Here is a 22,444-nt window from a genome sequence, read left to right as displayed (position 1 = left end):
TCTGGTAAAAAGAATTACAGGCTCCTTAGTAGCAGCACATAGAGGTAGACAGTTGTATGAACATTATGGATATAAATGAAAGTGATAGTAAGAATTACTGGGTTGATCAGATTCAAGAAGGCCATATGTCCTATTCTATCAGCTTCCAGAAGCCATTCTTCCTGCCTCTCAACTCCCAGAGGTAAAGGACTGAGAAGTCTGGGGAGAAGCATCACATTGATACACCCAGTATCTGCAGGCAGTCGGCATAGTTGAGTGGTTAATTGCTACCATTACTCAATTAGCTTATTAGATTCAAGACTAATCAATCAACAAACATTTATTGACGAGGAAGGGCTGTATCACCACCGCACCATGTTAGGTGCTGGGGAACACAGTGAGAAAGCAAAAGAGTTTAAAGACTGGAGGGGAAGATACATATTGAACAAGTTATCACAATTTATTAAATAAATTAATTTAAGGATACAATAAGTAAGAAATATAGGCTGCCAACAACGGAAAACCAACACATACATGCATGCATGTGCATACACACAGAACAGAGCTTGAAATGAATCTATCTTTTCTCTACCTCAAGTGACAGCTTTATTAATTCATAACAAGCAATATACATAGCAGCTTCTATATAGAATTTATATGCACCCCTTTTCTGTTGTTGTTTATAGCTGCCTGATAAGAGCAAGCAAACATGGGTACTACTGATGGCAACAGGCAGGGTTGCTGCAGTACATTTATTCAAAATGAGTGATATTTATGGGTTCTCATGTAAATAGACAAGCTGTAGATGCATTTAAGAATTTGGATGTCTACTTACATAAGCAATAGAGCATGGTGGCTGAAAGTAGCCCACTGGAGCCAGACTGGCCTCTGTTCCATACTGGATCCACTACTTACTAGCTGTGTAATCTCAGACAGTGCGTCTGTAAAGTGAAGATAAACAATCACATTAACAACCTCATAGGTTATTATGAGAATTAAATGAGTTAATACTCGTAAAGCACTTAGCACATGTTAAGCTCCTGCCACAGAGTAAGTGCTTTACAAATGTCACCTATTGTATTTGCTCAAACAAGGCCATTTTTTAGCCAACTATCTGAACACAATAATACTGAATCTCAGAGACGCAGAGGGGATTTTTGCGGAAGTGTATCTCAGTAAGGTTTATTAAGCATAGACAAGGGGGTCCAGGAATTTAATACCACATTTGTTGTCTTTAGAGCTGCGTTTCAGTTAGGGTGTTGCCTGAGAATGACAGTATTTTCTGATTTAGAATGTGACATTTACTCTGATATTGTTCATATGTGTAGTAGTTAAAAATAGTAGCAGATAGTCTTCACGTATGTTAGCTTCCTTTAGACATATTTTGAAAAAATACATTTGTCTTATTATATGAATATATTGTGTCCCATTTAACCAAATTGTAACAAATGAAGGAAAGAGGTGATAGAGTATGAAATGTTGATGGAAGCTTTTACTATGTGGAACACCTTAGAATATAAATTTCTACAGTGCTATTAATAGTTATATCATCAACAACATTTTTTCAGACTTTGTGCTTCACTCTGGAGAAAAGAGTACGGCATCTTGAGTTTCTTCATTGGGTAATTTAAAACCGAGTTATAATGTGGACACCAACTACACACTCGTTACTTGAGTTCAGCATCAAAGTTGTAAACGAAAATAGAAAATATGCTCTCTCTCAAAGCTGTTACTATTTAACAAAACACATTCGAATCAACAAAATAGTATGAATATATATGACCATAAATGTTTTTATTAACTGTTTTGGGCTTTTTTAAAAACCTCATTTTAAATACTTAATCCTAATTCTACTCTACTTAAGTAGACTATAATAGCGAATACATATCTAGTGCTTAATATTTACATTCCAGGTGCTGTTCGAGTTACTAGTAAGTTCTGATACTAATAAGAAAGCCATATACAGTGGTTTCAGCTTTTTTGTAACACAGTAACCTCAGGGAGAAGAAAGTGAGGGCGTACCGAAAACTTAACTACGTAGTCTATAGACCAGTGTTCTTTGTAAAGCATTTATATCGACACCCAGTTTTAGGAACTAAAACCCATGTATAAATTTGTATTACTATTCTAGAAAGGAGAGTGCCGTTTTTCAGGGGACTATATTCCACTTGGTCTGTCTCTGAGGCCTATTAACCAATAAAACCGTTCTATTCTGCTGCTCTGGGACATAAGCAACAACGAAAGGAGTAAATGACCTTAGACCATAAATAAGTTGTCAGGACAGCCAACGGGACGAAGGAGAGACGATTAGCCCCAGGACTCGGGTTCCTCCCAGCGACCGGCTGCCGAAGGGGCGGAGCACGTTTCCGGCGAGGCGCTGGAGGCGGGGCGCGGGGGCTCGGGGGTGGGTCTCCCGGGAGCTGCGGAGACAACCTGCGCAGCGAACGCAGGGCGTGTGCGCAGGCTCAGTGGGCCGCCCGGAGGGAGCGACTTAGCGGGCAGTCGAGAGGAGCGCTGACCGGTCACCGGCTGTGGGCACGATGAGACCCGGAGAGGAGAGGCCGGTGGAGGGGGGCGCCTGCGCCGCCGTCTTCGAGGTGGAGCTGCTGAAGCTGCGCGCGGCGGAGTGCATCGACGAGGCGGCCGAGCGCCTGGGGGCCCTGAGCCGCGCGATCTGGAGCGAGCCCGAGCTGGCCTACGAGGAGCACCATGCCCACGGCGTGCTGACGCGCTTCTTCCAGAGCGAGCGCCCGGCGTGGGCAGTGCAGCCGCACTACCAGCTGGTCACGGCCTTCCGTGCCGAGTGGGGGCCGCCGGGGGGCTGGGCGGCGCCGCGCCCGCTGCACCTGGGCTTCCTCTGCGAGTACGACGCGCTGCCAGGCATCGGGCACGCCTGCGGCCACAACCTGATCGCCGAGGTCGGGGCGGCGGCCGCGCTGGGCGTCAAGGGGGCCCTGGAGAGCCTCCCCAGGCCGCCTTTGCCGGTGAAGGTGAGGTGGGGCCCGGGCTTGGGACTCCCATCGCCAGCCCAGGCCGGGACCGACCCGAGAAGGGCGGGACCCGGCGCTTCCCGTGCTCCTTCGTCCCTTCCCACCCCGGGACAGGTGTAGGGGACAGCACTCGACGTCCTGGCTTTTGCTAGTAGGCAGAACCCCTGGATCAAAGTCAGTAGTTCATGAGTTGCCGACCTAGCGACATTTTGCAGATTTTTGCTTTTTCTCTCCTGCGTAGTTGTAAACAATTGAGTGAACTCTCTCCCTTAGGAAAGAACTTAGAACCAAGCCTGGTTTTCGTGATGGCTTATTTTTGGTAACAGGGGCAATCGCAATTTGCTGACAAGGTTGTGCAATCTCTGGGAGGAGGTAGTTATTATAGGGAAACCTGCAGACCCTCTTCGTTAGCCTCCAAAAAATCTTTTGTTTGTGGCAGTCCTAGGAGCTGTTGTGATTCGAATCATTTGAATTTGGATAGGAAATGTTCAGTCGTTAGAACTACAAAACCTCTAGAAGTATACAAAAAATGGGAAGAGAGTGAACATTAACTACATGATCCTTAAGTCTTAAAGTTTATTTCGCGATTTTAAGAAATAGCTCGATCCTTTAAACGGGGAAATGTTTATGTTAGCCACAGGGCAAGTTTAACCTTGTGTTACTCTGTTTTTCCAGATGGTGTATTCTTTATGTGGGCTAAGATTCAATCACCACTGCTCAGGTTAAGGGGAAGACTAATTTATATTTTAATATTCTTTAGCCCATTTTTTCCAGTATCAGTACCCTTTCTCTTTTATCTTTACAGTTCCATCTTTTGTGGCTTTTTCTCTTTAGCTGCCTTCTCTTTTCTGCCTCTGGGTCTTGTTTTTCATCTGGCTAGGTTTTTGTTTTGTTTGGGGGAGGAGGTGTCCTTTGCCATTGCATGAAGCACTGGAGATATTTAGCTTTAACCAGGTTTATGAAAGGTTCAGAGAAGTCAGCAAGATTTAACCTGAAAAGTCATCAAATTTAATGAGTCAAGGGTTAAGAGTAAAAGGCAACTTAATTTAAGAGTTTGGGTGCTTTATAACTTCTGACTAAAGCAAGACTTTGGGAAATACACACACTTCTGATTTTGAATGGTAATACTCAGTTTTAGTAAGGTTATCTGCTTATCTGAAAATGGAATTTATGTTGATTCTCTTTGCAAGCCAAGAACTTTTCCAACTTGTTTCATTGTGTTCTTATACGTGACCTTGAAAGTATATTAGTTGTTTATAGATAATTTTTCTTTGCTTTTAAAAATTGTTTGAAGAAGTTAAGTTTAAATATCAAAGTAAAATGTTTATTCTGTAAAGTTCTTTTTTGTTTAATTAGGTGTTTGGTGACCAATAAATCTGCCTGGTTGAGCTGGTGGAATCGAATTAGTAAGTTTGTGTAATAGTTGGCCATTTCTAACCGTGGTATTAAGACTTATTCAATGCTTTTCATAAAGGATGAATGCGTTAAGACCTTCTAAAGAGGTAGTTTGGTAAGGAAACAGAGTTCAGGCCTGAAGGTCAGGGTATCTAATCCCAGCTCTGCTTTAAGCCTTGCTCTGTGATCTGGGGCAAGACATTTCACTCCATGCCTCAAAACCACCCTTCCTAAAATGATGATACAGATCGCTCACCTACCTCACAGGGTTGTTGTGAGGATAACTAATAAATAACTAGAAAGTTCCTTACCAGTAAAAGGCTTATGAATAATTATATACATATATACTAAAAGACAGTCAAAAATAAGCTTTAAGAAGTAAGTCCTAAATAATTTTGAGGAACTTAGTATATAGTACTTATCTCTTTTCATCTTTGACATTAGTTCTATAAAATTGTGTTATAAGATTGGGAAAAGTTTCCTATAGAGTCTTTAGTACATACTTTGAGCGAAATTGGTATAATAATGTCAATTGCAAGTTTGTGGTGAATTTAGCACAGTAGATTTATGCCCACTGCCTTATTTGAGTCAGAGAACAAAACCTCTCTTCATAGTTTGATTTAGATTGTGAATACATATGCAAGGGAACCTGACTGATATTGCCTGCTAGGATTTTTTGTTGCTCTGACACGGGTATTTCTTTCTAGGTAATTGTTCTGGGAACCCCTGCAGAAGAAGATGGTGGTGGCAAAATTGATTTAATCGAAGCAGGGGCTTTTAAAAATCTTGATGTTGTTTTTATGGCCCATCCATCTCAAGAGAATGCTGCTTATCTACCTGATGTGGCTGAACATGAGTGAGTAATCAAGTTGAAATAAACTTCGTAGTGGAAAACAGGCTATTAGAATACTTTAGTGACTTAACTGGAGGCTAAAACTCCGTACTTCTGCATTTAAAAAGTAAATTGAAAAAAAACAGTAAATTGAAAGATAATGATGTGATATTTGATTTCCATTGAACGACATTTGGTAGGCCCCTTCTAATTGAGATTTAATATGGTGTTCATAATTGAACTGTTAAAAACTGCCTAAAAAGCGTAAGAATAGCAAACAATATGTTGACACATATGTATGTTCTATTTTGAATTGAGAGGAGTCTGGTTTCTGGACAATGTCTATCCTCTGATATGGAGTTGCATTTGCAGCTGAATAGATCTGCAAGAGACAGCTTTGTTAGACTTGGGAAGAAAACACACTTCTGTAGTTTACTTATTTTGAGTTCTTTGCAAAAAGGATAAATTACGTTCCTGACGAAAAAATACAGAAACTGACTAGCTGTGGATTTGATTGGAATTTGCCAATATATCCTTTTCTGATTTGTCTGGTGCTGAAACTTTTTTTTTTCTTTTTTATCTTTCTCTATGTTGAAAAGCTCATTTTTTTTTGGTACCTAGGAGCATGCATCATTTAAGTGGTTTAAATTTTTTACATCAGAAATTTCAACCATAATAGTTAATGGTCCAGTTAGGGGTCTGGTCCCAAGGAGCCATGGCTCAGCTGCTTGAGGAAAACCCCATGTTCTCCTCTGCAGTAGCCTGGGAGTAATCGCAGAACCACCCCAGCAGTGCTTCTAGATTGTGTGTTCAGTTATCCTGCATTTCTCTGCATCCCTTGTTTTCAGAGGGTGACTATTTTAACTGTTCTGGTATTTTTGGTCTTATCACCAGGAATTGGTATCATGACAGTAGGAAGAATCTTTCAACTTCCGTTTCAGGGATGCTGTACAGTAGTTCACCTCTGGAAAACCTTAGAGGTTAGAAATCGCTGCCAATGCCTCTGGCTAGAAGGGACCAGTGGCTGCAGGCAGGCTCCCCAGTCCATTAACCTTCTAGGATTTAGGGTTAGGTAGGCTTCTTGGCCTTGATTCTGAAGTCAGTCCATTGGGCCTCAGGCCTTTTCTTAGTATCTGGCTTTTTAGATTTTTCATTTGCCGATTTTTAAGATGGAAAAGAGAGCAAGAACAAAAATTTAATTTAAAAAATTACTAATCTCTTCATGCTAAAAATCTGTAACAATAAATAAGATAGAGCACTGTGTCCCTATTAATCACCTTTTTCACATCCAGTCCCTTTTCTAGAGATATATATTCTTCCAGGACTTTGGGGGTATATTTATAGACATAAAGTAGGTACATGTATAAATTAAATTTTAAAGGAGGATTTTCCCCCCTTTTGAAATAGTCTGCTAAATGTATTGTTGATCTGGCTCTTGCTTTTTAAAATTAAATAATGTGTCTTGAATATCATTCCATATCAGTTTTTTTTTAAATGTGCTTTTTTTTTCTTTAAATAAATTTATTTATTTATTTTTGGCTGTGTTGGGTCTTCGTTTCTGTGCGAGGGTCTAGTCGTGGCGAACGGGGGCCCCTCTTCATTGCGGGCCTCTCACTATCACGGCCTCTCTTGTTGTGGAGCACAGGGTCCAGACGCGCAGGCTCAGCAGTTGTGGCTCGTGGGCCCAGTTGCTCCGCGGCATATGAGGTCTTCCCAGACCAGGGCTTGAACCCGGTCCCCTGCGTTAGCAGGCGGATTCTCAACCACTGCACCACCAGGGAAGCCCTTAAATGTGCTTTTTAAGCCTAAAATACTAATGCTGATGTAAAACAGGCATTAACATTTCTTTTCCTGTAGTTTATTGTGCTTTAATTGTACATAGATTTGAACCCTAGAAGAAATGGTGCTAGAGCCATTTTTATAAAGGACATCTTTTTCCATTTTATAATATTTATCACCAGTTTTGTTAAAATTCCAGTTTCTGGGTGATGGTGATAAGATATAGATTGAGGAGATAACAAGTATCCTAAAATTTAAAATATATGTTTGGATTTTGTTTTTTTAATAGAATGTTTGGAATCAGTAAAGAAATGCCATGAGCCTCCTGAATCTAGCTCATTAAAAAAAAAGTCTAGAGTGACTTTTTAATAATGTAAATGTGGGTACTATTAATCAGGCTTAAAAAGTGTTATCCAAACAAGTCACCATTATTAATTTTTTTTTTGGAGTTATCAGACAAGGCCATGAGTCATGTGTTCAAAGAGTTAAAAAAACAAATGGAGGCAAGTCATCTTTATAAATAACTATTTAACATACAATCCTTTCTGTAAACCTTGTTGTTTTTAATTGTATCTGAGTAGACTGGTAGGAGAACTATTGGGAAGTGGAAAAACAATTTATAAAATTTTAAGGGGGACGTCCCTGGTGGCATAGTGGTTAAGAATCCTCCTGCCAGTGCAAGGGACACGGGTTCGAGCCCTGGTCTGGGAAGATCCCACATGCCACGGAGTAACTAAGCCCGTGTGCCACAACTACTGAGCCTGCACTCTAGAGCCCATGAGCCACAACTACTGAGCCTGAGTGCCACAGCTACTGAAGCCCACATGCCTAGAGCCCATGCTCCGCAACAAGAGAAGCCACCACAGTGAGAAGCCTGCGCACCACAACAAAGAGTAGCCCCCGCTCACCACAACTAGAGAAGCACGCGTGCAGCAACGAAGACCCAACCCAGACAAAAATATAATTAATTAATTAATTAATTAATTAATTAAAAACCTTTTAAGGTATTAGTGATACAGGTATTCTGGAACATTAATAAAATATTGGTCAGGAATAACTGACTTAACGCTAGAGTATTTTATAATACTGTGAATATAATCTGATTTTTAGAGGTGGTCTTAACCCATTTCAAATGTCACCTCCTTTCTGTCTTTCCTTGACCTTTCTTTCCCCACCTTTAAGACAGAAAGAATTATTTGAGTTTTTGCAGACCTTTGATATAGAACTATCACAGTACAGTGTAGAAGGAGACAGGAGCCATCTCTTTTGTAATTCCAGCACTTGATACAGTATTGCATTGTTCGTGTAAATTGAATTGTGTACAGATTAATTTGTACAGGAGCTCGATTGAGCAAAGTTCTTTTTCTGTTTGTTTGGAATTCCTTCTTTGTGTTAGTCACACTGTATCACATAATAATAAACTAGAACTAAGGTATGTAAATTGCTATGTTATTGCTACAAATTAATTCAGCAGTGTGAATTAATTTTGAATAATAGTTGGGTAGTTCTAATTACTTGGATTTTCTTACTTTGGTGATATTGAAAAAAGTAATTCCGAATGATGTTTTATTTCCTAGTGTGACTGTGAAGTACTATGGAAAAGCATCTCATGCTGCTGCTTATCCCTGGGAAGGACTAAATGCATTAGATGCTGCTGTCCTCGCCTACAACAATCTGTCTGTGTTAAGACAACAGATGAAACCTACCTGGAGAGTTCATGGTACGAATGTCAAATACTTGGGGTAATAGATGGCACTTAGTATATTTCAGTGCAATATAATTCCTTAATATTTGATTAAAAAAACATTTGGGAACATTTTATGTACTTTATGAATATTCCAAAAATTTTTAACATTTTCAGAAATTCCTAGGACAGGATACTAGATGTTCATTTATATGTGGGTAAGAAGATAGTTAAGATTATTTGTACATAAATAGAATGGTCATTTTGAGTATTAGAAATAATGTTTTTATGTAAGGATCTATGTTCTTTCTGTGGATATTTGAAAGTTAGAGCTTGATTTTTCAGTTATCCTCACACCTCTTAATATTCTGTGGGTATTTGAAAGTTAGAACTTGATTTTTTGAGTTATCTTCACTGTCTCTTAATAACAAAATTTCATCATTTTCTCATTTAAAAAAAAAAGTGGTGGTTACTGGTTTTATGTACTCAAGTGCTGTTAATCCTAAGTAACATCTTTTTAAATTATGTGTATCACCTTAATATATATACAGTAATAAAGTATTGTCTTGAAGGTACAGATTTATTTTTTAGTTTATTTCCTTATGATTTAAGAAATTATTATACTTTAAGATCTGTTATTTGCCTGATTTTGCTATAGTCTGAAATTAGTTTGTAACTGCACTTTCACCAATTTTCTACCTTAGTTTCTTTAAAAAGAATAAAGAGGAATATGTAAAAAATATATTTTTTAAAACAGGTCATATAAAATAGGTTTTGCATACTTATTTTCATTATTATTTTGAATGGATACATCTTCCTTCTCAGCCTAGTTCCAAATAAATGCATTTGTTTTGACAGTGGTAGTATATTTTGTCATCTTTGACTTGCATTGGTTTCTTGTTGGCATGAAAATTATTTTTCCAGAGCCAAATGCTATTTAAAATGGGATTCCTGAGGTATGAGGGTAATTATAGAAGCTCATACCATTGTTTTTTTTCCTTAATGTCAAAAGTTTATCAAAATGTACAACTGTAATAAAACGCACTGAAATAAGTCTCTCCCAGAAGGCTTAAGATAGTTGTAAAAATTTCTAGCAGTTTCTTTATAGTCAGGAATCATAATTTCTTAACATCGTACAAATTCCTCAGACTAAAGTACATATAGACAGTTATTTTTTTTCCTATTAGCGAGAAAGTGTCACACTGTGCATAGAAACTTGTTGTATAACATCAAAATCTTTGGTTGGCATATATGTGACGCTAATAAGTTTAAATTATTTTTCTTTATGTATATATTGGCTGAAAAACTTTATGGGTGTATTTAAGCTTAAGGAAATGATCTCCAAGCTCCAAGCTCAATTCCAGTAATTTGGTTCTTTTTATAGGTATAATAAAAAATGGTGGTGTAAAACCCAATATCATTCCCTGTTATTCTGAACTAATCTATTACTTCCGTGCACCCTCAATGAAAGAACTTCCAGTTTTGACCAAAAAGGCAGAAGATTGCTTCAGAGCTGCAGCTTTGGCTACTGGGTGCACAGTAAGAACTTTTAAGAGTTAATCTAAGTTAAAATCAGAAGTATGTATGTGGGCTGGGGTTGTTTATATTAAGTTACTTTTAGAACCTAATTTGCCTCCCTTTTATTTGGCAGTCAATGCCTTGAATATGCAAAACCAGTTGACTGAATAGTTGATGTGAAAATCTTTCATTCTTATTTATTTTACTCAGTGTTTGCATAGGGAAGACTGCAGTCTTATTACACAGGACTTAGAATAGCTCATATTGCTGAGCTAGACTCCCTGCCTTTTTGCAAGTTATATTTTTCCTTATTGGCAGTTATGCTTTTGGAATTGCTGTATATAATTCCTGTAAAGGGAACTTTATGGCAAAATCAGCCAAACCTATTTTTGATGAAGTCTCAGGTATGTGTAGTAGTGATATAAATACTTACGGCTTGCTGGAATGAAAGTTAAAATAGACACAGTAGTCAAGAGGTTTTGTTTATTTGACTCATAAAGTCAGCAACATTTATGTACCAATCATGTAGGGCATACAGTGGGATGAGAAGCCAAGCCTGTAGTCTGGTTGGAGAGAGATAAGATCTGGATTTGTGCCTCTCAGCCTCACTGATTCTGTAACTTTTGGGAATGTTATTTAATATCTCTGGGCCTCCATTTTCTCTTGAAAAATGGAGATAATGTTATAATCCATCTTAGGGTTCTTATGAGAATTAAATGGCATAATGTCTGTGAAGAGTTAGGGCCAACACCTCATACCTTATTGTTTTCTGCCCTCAGTAGACTGGAGATGTATGATTTATTCAGATAGTAAGAGTGATTCTAAGACAGTATATGTTAAGTGTCCAAAGAGTAAAAAATTAAGCATTCATCCCTTATTTATTTATAATTATAAATATAGATATTTAAAATATTTATAACATAAATACATGAACTATTATCACTAGCTAATATCCCAAGGTATAATATTGCCTTATAATAAGGTTCATTGTTATTAGATTTGAGTCTATACGTCTTTTTTTCCTCAGTTTTGCTGAGATAAAATTGACATACAGCACTGTATAGGTTTAAGGTATACAACATAATGATCTGACTTACATACATCATGAAATAGGTAATCACAGTAAGTTTAGTGAACATCCATCATGTCACATAGGTACAACATTAAAGAAATGGAAAAGAAATTTTTTTCCTTTATGATGAGAACTCTTAGGATTTACCCTAACTTTCATGGATAATGTACAGCAGTGTTAATTATCTTTATCATGTTGTACTTACATCCCTAGTACTTACTTACCTTATAACTGGCAGCTTGTACCTTTTGCCTACTTTTGCCTAATTCCCCCTCCCGCCAGCACCCGACTCTGGAAGCTATAAATCTGATCTATTTTTCTATGAGTTTGCTTGTTTTTGAAGTATAATTGACCTACAACACTATGTTAGCTCCTGGTATTCAGCATAATGATTTGATAGTTCTATTCATTTCAAAATGACCACCGTGATAAGTCTAGTTGTCATCTGTCACCATACAAAGATATTACAGAATTATTGACTGTATTCCCCACACTGTACATTTCATACCTGTGACTCATTTATTTTGTACTGAATGTTTGTAATCTCCCTCATCTACTACTCTTTTCTCCTAGACCCCCTTCCCTCTGGCAACAACCTCTTTGTTCTCCTTATGACCCTGTTTCTGTTTAATTATAGTTGTCCATTTGTTTTGTTTTTTAGATTCCACATGTAAGTGAAATCATACAGTATTTGTCTTTCTTTGTCTGACTTATTTCACTTAACATAATACCCTCTAGGTCCATCCATGTTGTCGCAAATGGCAATGTTTCATTCTTTTTATACAGCTGATTAATACAGCTGATTAATATTCCACTGTATATATGTATACCTTTAGCTATTGTTTTTATGTTCCATCTGTTGATGGACACGTAGACTGCTTCCATATCTTGGCTATTGTAGAAATGCTGCAGTGAACATAGGGGTGCATATATCTTTTCGAATTAGCGTTTTTATTTTCTTCACATACCCAGAAGTGGAATTGCTGGAGAGTATGGTAGTTCTATTTTTAACTTTTTGAGGAATCCCCATACTGTTTTCCATAGTGGTTGTACCAATGTAGATTCCCACCAGTAGTGCACAAGGGTTCCCTTCTCTCCACATCCTCACCAACACGTATTTGCTGTCTTTTTCGATAGTAGCCATTCTGACAGATGTGAGGTGCTATTTCGTTGTGGTTTTGACTTGCACTTCCCTAATGATTAGTGATGTTGAGCATCTTTTCATGTGCCTATTCCCGTCTGTATGTCTTCTGTAGAAAAATGTCTGTTCAGGTTCTCTGCCCATTTTTTAATGAAGCTGTTTGGTTTTTTGCTATTGAGTTGTATGAGTTCTTTGTATATATTGGATATTAACCCCTTGTTGGATCTATTGTTGGCAAACATCTTCTCCCGTTCAGTGGTGGCCTTCTTATTTTGTTGATGGTAACCTTCACTGTTCAAAAGGCTTTTAGTTTGATGTAGTCCCATTCATTTATTTTTACTTTTTTTTCCCTTGGCTGAAGAGACATATCCAAAAAAAAAAATTGCTAAGTCTGATGTCAAAGAGCGAACTGCCTATGTTTTGTTCTAGGAGTTTTATGGTTTTGGGTCTTACATTTAAATCTTTAATCCATTTTGAGTTTATGTTTGTATATGGTGTGAGAAAGTAGTCCAGTTTAATTCTTTTGCATGTGGCTGTTCAGTTTTCCAGACACCACTTATGGAAAGACTGTCTTTTCTTCTTTGTATATTCTTGCTTCCTTTTTTGTAGATTAATTGACCAAAGGTGCATGGGTTTATTTCTGGGCTGTCTGTTCTGTTCCATTGCTCTATGTATCTGTTTTTGTGCTAGTACCATACTGTTTTGATTACCGTAGCTTTGTAGTATAGTTTGAAATCAGGGAGCATGATACCTCCTTTTGTTTTTCTTTCTTAAGATTGTTTTGGCTATTCAGAGTCTTCTGTGTTTCTTTACAAGTTTTAGAATTATTTGTTCTAGTTCTGTGAAAAATGCCATTGGTATTTTTATAGGGATTGCAGTGAATCTGTAGATTGCCTTGGGTAGTATGGTCATTTTAACAATATTAATTCTTCCAAACCTTGAACATGGTATATCTTTTCATCTGTTTGTCTCATCTTCATTTGCTTTCATCGGTGTCTTATAGTTTTCCAAGTACAGGTATTTTACTTCATTAGTTAGATTTATTCCTAGGTATCTTATTCTTTTCGATGAGATCATGAATGGGATTGTTTTCTTAATTTCTCTTTCTGATAATTCATTGCTAGTGTATAGAAATGCAACAGATTTCTTCTCTATATTAATTTTGTATCCTGCAACTTTACGATACTCACTGATGAGTTCTAGTAGTTTTTTGGTGGCATCTTTAGGGTTTTCTATGTATAGCATCATGTCATCTGCAAACAGTTGGCAGTTTTACTTCTTCCTTTCCAATTTGGATGCCTTTTATTTCTATTTTTTGTCTGATTGCTGTGGCTAGGACTTCCAATACTAAGTTGAATAGAAGTGGGCAGAGTGGGCATCCCTGTCTTGTTCCTGATCTTAGAGGAAATGCTTTCAGCTTTTTACTATTGATTATGATGTTGGCTGTGGGCTTGTCATATATAACTTTTTTTAATTATTAATTTTTATTGGAGTATAGTTGCTTTACAATGTTATGTTAGTTTCTGCTGTACAGCAAAGTGAATCAGTTATACATATACATATATGCCCTCTTTTTTAGAGTTCCTTCCCATTTAGGTCACAACAGAGCATTGAGTAGAGTTCCTTGTGCTATACAGTAGGTTCTCATTAGTTATCTATTTTATGCGTAGTAGTGTATGACGTCAATCCCAATCTCCCAGTTCATCCCACGCCCCCTTCCCCCCTTGGTATCCATACGTTTGTTCTCTACTTGTGTGTCTCTATTTCTGCTTGGCAAATAAGTTCATCTGTATCATTTTTCTAGATTCCACATATAAGCAATATTACACAATATTTGTTTTTCTCTTTCTGACTTACTTCACTCTGGATGACAGTCTCTAGGTCCATCTATGTCTCTGCAAATGGCACAATTTCATTCCTTTTTATGGCTGAGTAATAGTCCATTGTATATATGTGCCACATCTTCTTTATCCATTCCTCTGTTGATGGACACTTAGGTGGCTTCCACATCCTGGCTGCTGTAAATTGTGTTGCAGTGAACACTGGGGTGCAGGTGTCTTTTTGAGTTACAGTTTTCTCTAGGTATATGCCCAGGAGTGGGGTTACTGGGTCATATGGTAGTTCTGTTTTTAGTATTTTGAGGGACCTCCATACTGTTCTCCACAGTGGCTGTACCAGTTTACATTCCCACCAACAGTGTAGGAGGGTTCCCTTTTCTCCACACCCTCTCCAGCATTTATTGTTTGTAGATTTTTTGATGATGGCCATTCTGACTGGTGTGAGGTAGTAGTTTTGTAGTTTTGATGTGCATTTCTCTAATAATCAGTGATGTTGAGCACGTTTTCATGTATTTGTTGGCCATCTATATGTCTTCTTTGGAGAAATGTCTATTTAGGTCTTCCACCCATTTTTTGATTGTCTTTTTTTTTGATATTGAGCTGCAATGAACTGTTTGTATATTTGGGAGATTAATCTATTATCGGTTGCTTCATTTGCAAATATTTTCTCCCAGTCTGAGTGTTGTCTTTTCATTTTGTTTATGGTTTCCTTTGCTTTGCAAAAGCTTTTAAGTTTATTAGGTCCTGTTTGTTTATTTTTGGTTTTATTTTCGTTACTGTAGGAGTTGGGTCAAAAAAGACTTTGCTGCAATTTATGTCAAAGAGTGTTCTGCCTATGTTTTCCTCTAAGAGTGTCTGGCCTTACATTTAAGTCTTCAATCCATTTTGAGTTTATTTTTGTGTATAATGTTACCGAGTGTTCTAATTTCATTCTTTTACATGTAGCTGTCCAGTTTTCCCAGCACCATTTATTGAAAGACTGTCTTTTCTCCATTGTATATTTTTGCTTCCTCTCTCATAGATTAGGTGACCATAATTAGGTGTGTGGGTTTATCTCTGGGCTCTCTATCCTGTTCATTGATCTATATTTCTGTTTGACTTTTGTTATTGAGGTATGTTCCCTCTGCACCTCCTTTGTGGAGAGGTTTTTGTTTGTTTGTTTGTTTTAATTTATTTATTTTATTCTTGGCTGCGTTGATTCTTCGTTGCTGCGTGCAGGCTTTCTCCAGTTGCGGTGAGCGGGAGCCACTCTTCGCCATGGTGTGTAGGCTTCTCATTGCAGTGGCTTCTGTCATTGCGGAGCGCAGGCTGTAGGCATGCGGGCTTCAGTAGTTGTGGTGCACGGGCTCAGTAGTTGTGGCACATGGGCTCAGTAGTTGTGGCTCACGGGCTCTAGAGCACAGGCTCAGTAGTTGTGGTGCACAGGCTTAGTTGCTCCGTGGCAGGTGGGATCTTCCCGGACCAGGGCTTGAACCCGTGTCCCCTGCATTGGCAGGTGGATTCCTAATCACTGCGCCACCAGGAAAGTCCCTGAGAGTTTTTATCATAAAGGGAGGTTGAATTTTGTCAAAAGCTTTTTCTGCATCTACTGAAATGATCATATGGTTTTTATTCTTCAATTTATTAATGTGGTGTATCACATTGATTAATTTGTGGATATTCAACCATTCTTGTTGCATCCCTGGGATAAATTGCACTTGATCGTAGTATATAATCCTTTTAATACATTGTTGAATTCAGTTTGCTGATATTTTGCTGAGGATTTTTGCATCTATGTTATCAGTGATACTGTCCCGTAATTTCATTTTTTGTGACATGTTTGTCTTGTTTTGGTGTCAAAGGTGATACTGGCTTTATAGAATGAGTTTGGAAGTGTTCCTTCCCTGCAACTTTTTGGAATAGTTTGAGGATAGGTATTGACTCTTTTCTAAATTGTTTGGTAGAATTCACTTGTGAAGTCATGTGATCCTGGACTTCTGTTTATTAGAAGTTTCTTTTTATTATTGATTCATTTCATGAATTTAGTTACTGGCAATTGGACTGTTCATATTTTCTATTTCTTCCTGTTTCAGTCTTGGGAGATGGTACATTTCTAGGAATCTGTTTATTTCTTCTAGGTTGTCCACTTTACTGGCGTATAATTGTTCATAGTAATCTCTTGGGATCCTTTTGTTTTTCTGTGGTGTCATTTGTAACTTTTCCTTTTTCATTTCTGATTTTAGTGATTTGGGCCCTCTCTTTTTTTCTTGATGAGTCTGGCTAAAGGTTTGTCAATTTTGTTTATCTTTTCAAAGAACCAGCTCTTAGTTTCTATATTTTCTGTTGTTTTTTTTAGGCTCTATTTCATTTATTTCTGCTCAGATCTTTATGATTTCTTTCCTTCTACTAACTTCAGGTTTTGTTTGTTGTTCTTTTCTAGTTCCTTTAGGTGTAAGGTTAGATTGTTTATTTGAGATTTTTCTTGTTTCCTGAGGTAAGCTTGTATTGCTATAAACTTCTCTCTCAGAACAGCTTTTGCTGCATCTCATGGATTTTGCATTGTTGTGTTTCTATTTTCATTTGTCTCCAGGTATTTTTATTTCCTCTCTGACTTATTTAGTGACCCATTGGTTGTTTAGGAGCATTGTTTAGCTTCCACACATTTGTGATTTTTGCAGTTTTCTTCTTGTAGTTGATTTCTAGTCTCATATTTGTGGTCAGAAAAGATGCTTCATATGATTTCAGTCTTCTTAAATTTACTGAGACTTGTTATGTGGTCTAGCATGTTACCTGTCCTGGAGAATGTTGTATGTATCCTTGAAAAGAATGTGTATTCTGCTGCTTTTGGATGGAATGTTCTGTATATATCTGTTAAGTCCATCTGGCCTTAATGTGTCATCTAAGGCCAATGTTTCCTTATTGGTTTTCTGTTTGGATGATCTATTCCTTGATGTAAGTAGGGTGTTAGTGTGTTACAGTCAGTTTCTCCCTATATGTTAGCTAATATTTGCTTTATGTATTTTGGTGTTCCATATGTTGGGTGCATGTATATTTATAAATGTTATATCTTCTTGTTGGATTGACCTCTTGATCATTATGTAATGTCCTTCTTTGTCTCTTGTTACAGTGTTGTTTTAAAGTCTGTTTTGTCTGATGTAAGTATTGCTATCCTGGCTTTCTTTTCATTTCCATTTGCATGGAAATGCCTTTTTCCATCCCTTCACTTTCAGTCTGTCTGTGTCTTTAGATCTGAAATGAGTCTCTTGTAGGCAGCATATATATGAGTCTTGTTTTTGTATCCATTCAGCCACTCTGTGTCCTTTTTTTTTTTTTCCAGCCACACCATGTGGCTTGCAGGATCTTAGTTCCTGGACCAGGGATTGAACCTGGGTCCTGGCAGTGAAAGCAATGAGTCCTAACCACTGGACCACCAGGGAATTCCCCATATTTGGATTCTTCTCTCTTTTTTTATATATGTATCTATTATAGACTTTTGGTTTGTGGTTTCCATGAGGTTTATAAATAGCAATCTATATACATTTGTGGTTATTTTAAGTTACTGATCTCTTAAGTTCGAATGCATTTTAACAACCCTGTGTTTTTATTCCTTCCCCTCACCTTTACTGTTTTTGATATCATATTTTACACCCTTTTCTTCTGTGTATCCCTTAACTCCTTATTATAGATATAGATATATATCCTTCCTATTAGCTTCATAAGTGGTCGATCTATTGATACTACCTTTACTGTGTAATTTACCTTTAGCAGTGTGATTTTTTCTTTTGTAATTTTCATATTTCTAGTTGTGTGGCAAGAAGTCCTTTTAACATTTCTCGTAAAACTGATTTTGTGATGCTGAACTCTTAACTTTTGCTTGTCTGTAAAACTTTTGATCTCTCCTTCAAATCTGAATGAAAGCGTTGTCAGGTAGAGTATTCTTGGTTGTAGAATTCTTGGTTTCCCTTCCATCACTTTAAGGATTGATATATTGTGCTATTCCCTTCTGGCCTTCAGAGCTTCTGCTGAAAAGTCAGCTGATAGCCTTATGGGAACTCCTTTGTACGGAACTTGTTGCTTTCTTCTTTCTGCTTTTTATATTCTCTCTTCATCTTTTAAATTTTTAAAAAATTTATTTATTTTATTTATTTATTTTTGGCTGTGTTGGGTCTTCGTTGCTGTGCGCGGGCTTTCTCTAGTTGTAGTGAGCAGGGGCTACTCTTTGTTGAGGTGTGCAGGCTTCTCATTGCGGTAGCTTCTCTTGTTGTAGAACACTGGCTCTAGGCATGTGGGCTTCAGTAATTGTGGTGCAAAGGCTCAGTAGTTGTGGCTCACAGGCTCTAGAGCACAGGCTCAGTAGTTTTGGCACACAGGCTTAGTTGCTCTGCGGCATGTGGGATCTTCCCAGACCAGGGTTCGAACCCATGTCCCCTGCCTTGGCAGGTGGATTCTTAACCACTGCCACCAGGGAAGCCCCTCTCTATTTATCTTTAATTTTTGCCATTTAAGGACAGCATGATCCTCTTTGGGTTGATCCTATTTGGGATTCTCCGTGTTTCCTGGACTAGACGTCTGTTTCCTTTCCCAGGTTAGGGAAGTTTTCAGTTATTATGTCTTCAAATATGTTCTGCTCCTTTTTCTCTTTCTTCTCCTTCTGGGACCCTGAAAATATGAATGTTCATACTCTTGATGTTGTCCCAGAGGACTCTTAAACTGTCTTCATTTTTAAAAATTCATTTTTCTTTTTTCTCTTCAGCTTGAGTGATTTTCACTACTCTGTCTTCCAGTTTGCTGGTCCATTTGTCTGTATCGTCTAATCTACTATTGATTCCTTCTAGTGTATTTCTTATTTCAGTTATTGTATTCTTTAGCTCTGATTCTTTCATATGTTTTCTAACTTTTCGTTAAAAACTTCTGACTCCTCATTCTGTTCATCCGTTCTTCTGAGTTTTTTGAGCATCTTTATGATTGTTACCTTAACATCTTATCAGATAGATTGCTTATCTCCTCTTCTCCTGTATTTTAAATAGTCTTTTAATAATTTTTTATGTTTTGGCTGACTTGTAGTATCTACTTAGGTTGTCATTGTTTCTAACTTAGATGTTGCTAGAAGTAGAATATTATGTCTGCCATTTTATAATTGGTTTTTGCTAATGCTATTGGGATTATCTTTAGTTTGTGGGAGTATTGCCCATTTTTGATTTAGTCAAATCTAAATCTGTAAATCCTCTTAACTGGGCACATATAAACTGCTTCTGTATCTTCATGCACTGAAATTAATAAATGAGGACCATAGTCAACGCTTCCGCATTGTGAATCTTCTGTCTTGCTCAGGATATGTTATACCTTTCAGACCAGGCAGTGGTGTCAGTGTCAGTGTCAGTTTGTATATTGAAAATCGGTAAATCTTGATTTCTTTCTTTTAGAGGCTATAGCCTACAGCAGTGTTTCTTAAGTATGTGATTTTGGGACCACATGCATCAAAATTACTTGGGGGTGCTGGCTAAAATGGAGACTCCTGGCCTCTCCCACACCCTGTTTAGGGACTGAAGTTGAGACTCACTGACTAGGTGACCCCGTGTGCTTTGGTGCATATATAATGTAAAGGAGATAGGGTCCTAGGAACTCCCGTTATAGAAAAACATACTTTTTTAAGGTAAAAGATTTGAGAGAGTTTATATCCTGAAGGGGAGGTGCCTCCTCTTAAACCTCTTTCTGTTAGAGAACTATTGCTAATTTGAAAATTAGATAGTGAATTTGAGTTTCTTAATTCAAAATTTGTTTTATAATTTTTCTATTAGGTAGAAATTAAAGGTGGAGCACATGATTATTACAATGTTCTTCCCAATAAGAGCCTGTGGAAAGCTTATATTGAAAATGGAAAAAAGCTGGGAATAGACTTCATTTCAGAAGATGCAATGTTGAATGGCCCTTCAGGTGATTAAGTTCTTTCAAACATATCATATGCTATTTGAGGAAGGGAAGTACCATCCATGGTTAAATGGTTTTGTTTAACAGCTTTCGAGGTTGGGGGAGGTATGGCTCGTGATTTTTAATGAGTTTTTTCACAAACTTAATGGGTAGGGAAAGACACTAATGCACTCTTCAGTGAATGTAGAATGTCAAGTGAACAGATTTGTTTTTAGAAATAGCCAACATACTCTTTGCTTTATATTCTAAATATTTCTAGTGTTTAAATTTGCTTAGTTCTAATTTTTAAGTAAGCTACTTAAAGGGGAAATAGAATTTTAATTCATCTCCAGTCATCAGTAAGCAGGTTACTAAGGACTTAGTTATATGGGGGCATTTTCAGTTTCTGAGGAGTAACAAACAATTGTTAGAATTTAAATAATCATAAGCATATCAGGTTGTTATTTTAGGTTTTTTTCCTTTTAAGAGCATTATTACTAATACGTTTGCATTAGAAACGTAGAAAAGTCTCTCTTAAAATATAATAATAAATGTTGATGAAATAGACTCAGAGGGACTTGGAGATAAAAACACGGTGTTGATGTAATTCAGTGAGATAAGAGTTCAAGAGAAAGAGCAGGCTGGAGTATGGTGGGTTGGTATTAATTATTAGTTTGTTAAATTTGAGATGTTCACAGGACTTCTAAAGAAAGTTGTCCAGTAGCCTGTTCCAAAAGTTGTTTGGGTGGAGACTTAGGGGCTGTCAATACATGAGAGGTGATTGAAAACATAGGTTTCAATGTTGATGGGGTTGCCCAAGTACACAGGAGGAGGAGGAGCCCAGAGATGAAACCCTAGGGATCACCAGTACTCAGGTGACAGGTGAAGGAAAGTGGCTAGAGAGGGAGACAGAGGAAGCCAGACAGTCAGGAGAGTGGAGTCATGGAAACCAAAAGAGTAGAGAATTTCTAGAAAGTAAGGAGCAGTAAATCATGTCAGGTGCTATAGAGATTAAGATAAATGTGCTTTAGCGTCCATTGGACTAGCAATTAGAAATTCATGGTTTGTCTTACCTTTCCAAGGATCTACTGATTTTGGAAATGTTACTTTTGTGGTTCCTGGGATTCATCCCTATTTTTACATTGGATCTAATGCCTTGAATCATACAGAACAATATACTGAAGCTGCAGGTAAGTGTTATTACAAGTGAATGTTTTGGCATATACTCATTTTGTAGTAGTAGTTGCCTTTCTAACTGTTTAGTTTAGCCTATTATTACTTCTTTACCTAAAAACACCTCAGGAAATACTGTATTGTGGTGGGCAGTTGGAGAGGCAATTTAGATATTGAGAGCTAACCAGAAAACTAATGAAGTAATTGTAATACATATGAGGTTATCTTTATTCATTTGATCTACCTTTTAGGATCACAAGAAGCTCAGTTCTACACTTTGCGAACGGCCAAAGCTCTGGCAATGACTGCATTGGATGTTATTTTTAAACCAGAGCTGCTAGAAAGAATCAGAGAGGACTTTAAATTGAAACTTCAAGAAGAAGAGTTTTTAAATACAGTAGAATAAAAGGAAGATTTAGGAGCCACTCACGGATCATGAAGAAGAAGTGATGATTTTCTTCTTTAATCTTTTTTAATGAGGGTGGAGGGCATGGCTTGTTTTTCAGTCTTAAGGGAGTCGTATTCCTCTTACCTGAAAAGTGAGGACGTGATGTGGAGAAAACACATTACCTCATATCTAGAGTGAAAATTTCACAAATCTGTATATGATGGAATTGTGACATTTCAGGGCTGGTATGTAATGGCATTTCATAAACAACCTGGATGACACATGGTTTATCAGTGATAACATTTTATAAATCCATATGTTGTATGAGTGTATTTTGAAAGATCCAAGAGATTTCAAGCCTTATTTCCAGAATTGCCACATGAAAGATTTTTTTTGATATAGGGTGGTAACATTGTTCTATAAAGTTGTTGGTTTTTTTTACAACTTTATTGGAGTATAATTGCTTCACAATGGTGTGTTAGTTTCTGCTTTATAACAAAGTGAATCAGTTACACATATACATCTGTTCCCATATCCCTTCCCTATAAAGTTGTTTTAAAATTCAAGTTCTAAATTTAGGGAAGATTCATTTGGAATATCTGACTATATCTGTTTTGGTTTAAGAATTTCTTCATTGACAATAAAAGTACGCTTTTTATCAGAAATGCTGTGGGGAAACAACTAGAAACTCAGGTACAAAGAATAAGCTTTAGTTTTACCATTTGAAGGAAAATGAAAATGTTCTTTTATATATATAATTTACTCTGAG

At 37.3% G+C, this 22,444-nt stretch overlaps 1 protein-coding gene across 2 annotated transcripts; it reads left to right on the top strand.

Moving 5' to 3' along the window:
* The first annotated feature begins 1,983 nt into the window (after positions 1 to 1,983).
* On the top strand, positions 1,984 to 21,990 carry PM20D2 (peptidase M20 domain containing 2). Of its 2 annotated transcripts, none has more exons than XM_082634154.1 (7): positions 1,984 to 2,969; positions 5,072 to 5,220; positions 8,553 to 8,695; positions 10,131 to 10,198; positions 20,006 to 20,141; positions 21,197 to 21,304; positions 21,539 to 21,990. In XM_082634154.1, exons 1-7 carry the CDS (start codon positions 2,520 to 2,522, stop codon positions 21,691 to 21,693), a joined length of 1,209 nt encoding a protein of 402 aa, XP_082490280.1. In that variant the 5' UTR covers positions 1,984 to 2,519; the 3' UTR covers positions 21,694 to 21,990. The 2 variants fall into 2 exon arrangements, with proteins under 2 accessions (XP_082490280.1, XP_082490279.1); XM_082634153.1 differs by having other exon boundaries at positions 1,985 to 2,969; positions 10,044 to 10,198.
* Positions 21,991 to 22,444: the final 454 nt, after the last annotated feature.

Source organism: Mesoplodon mirus, assembly GCF_964341445.2.
Source record: "Mesoplodon mirus genome assembly, chromosome: 10".
Taxonomy (NCBI): Eukaryota; Metazoa; Chordata; class Mammalia; order Artiodactyla; family Ziphiidae; genus Mesoplodon; species Mesoplodon mirus.
This window is presented reverse-complemented; position numbering and strand designations above follow the sequence as displayed.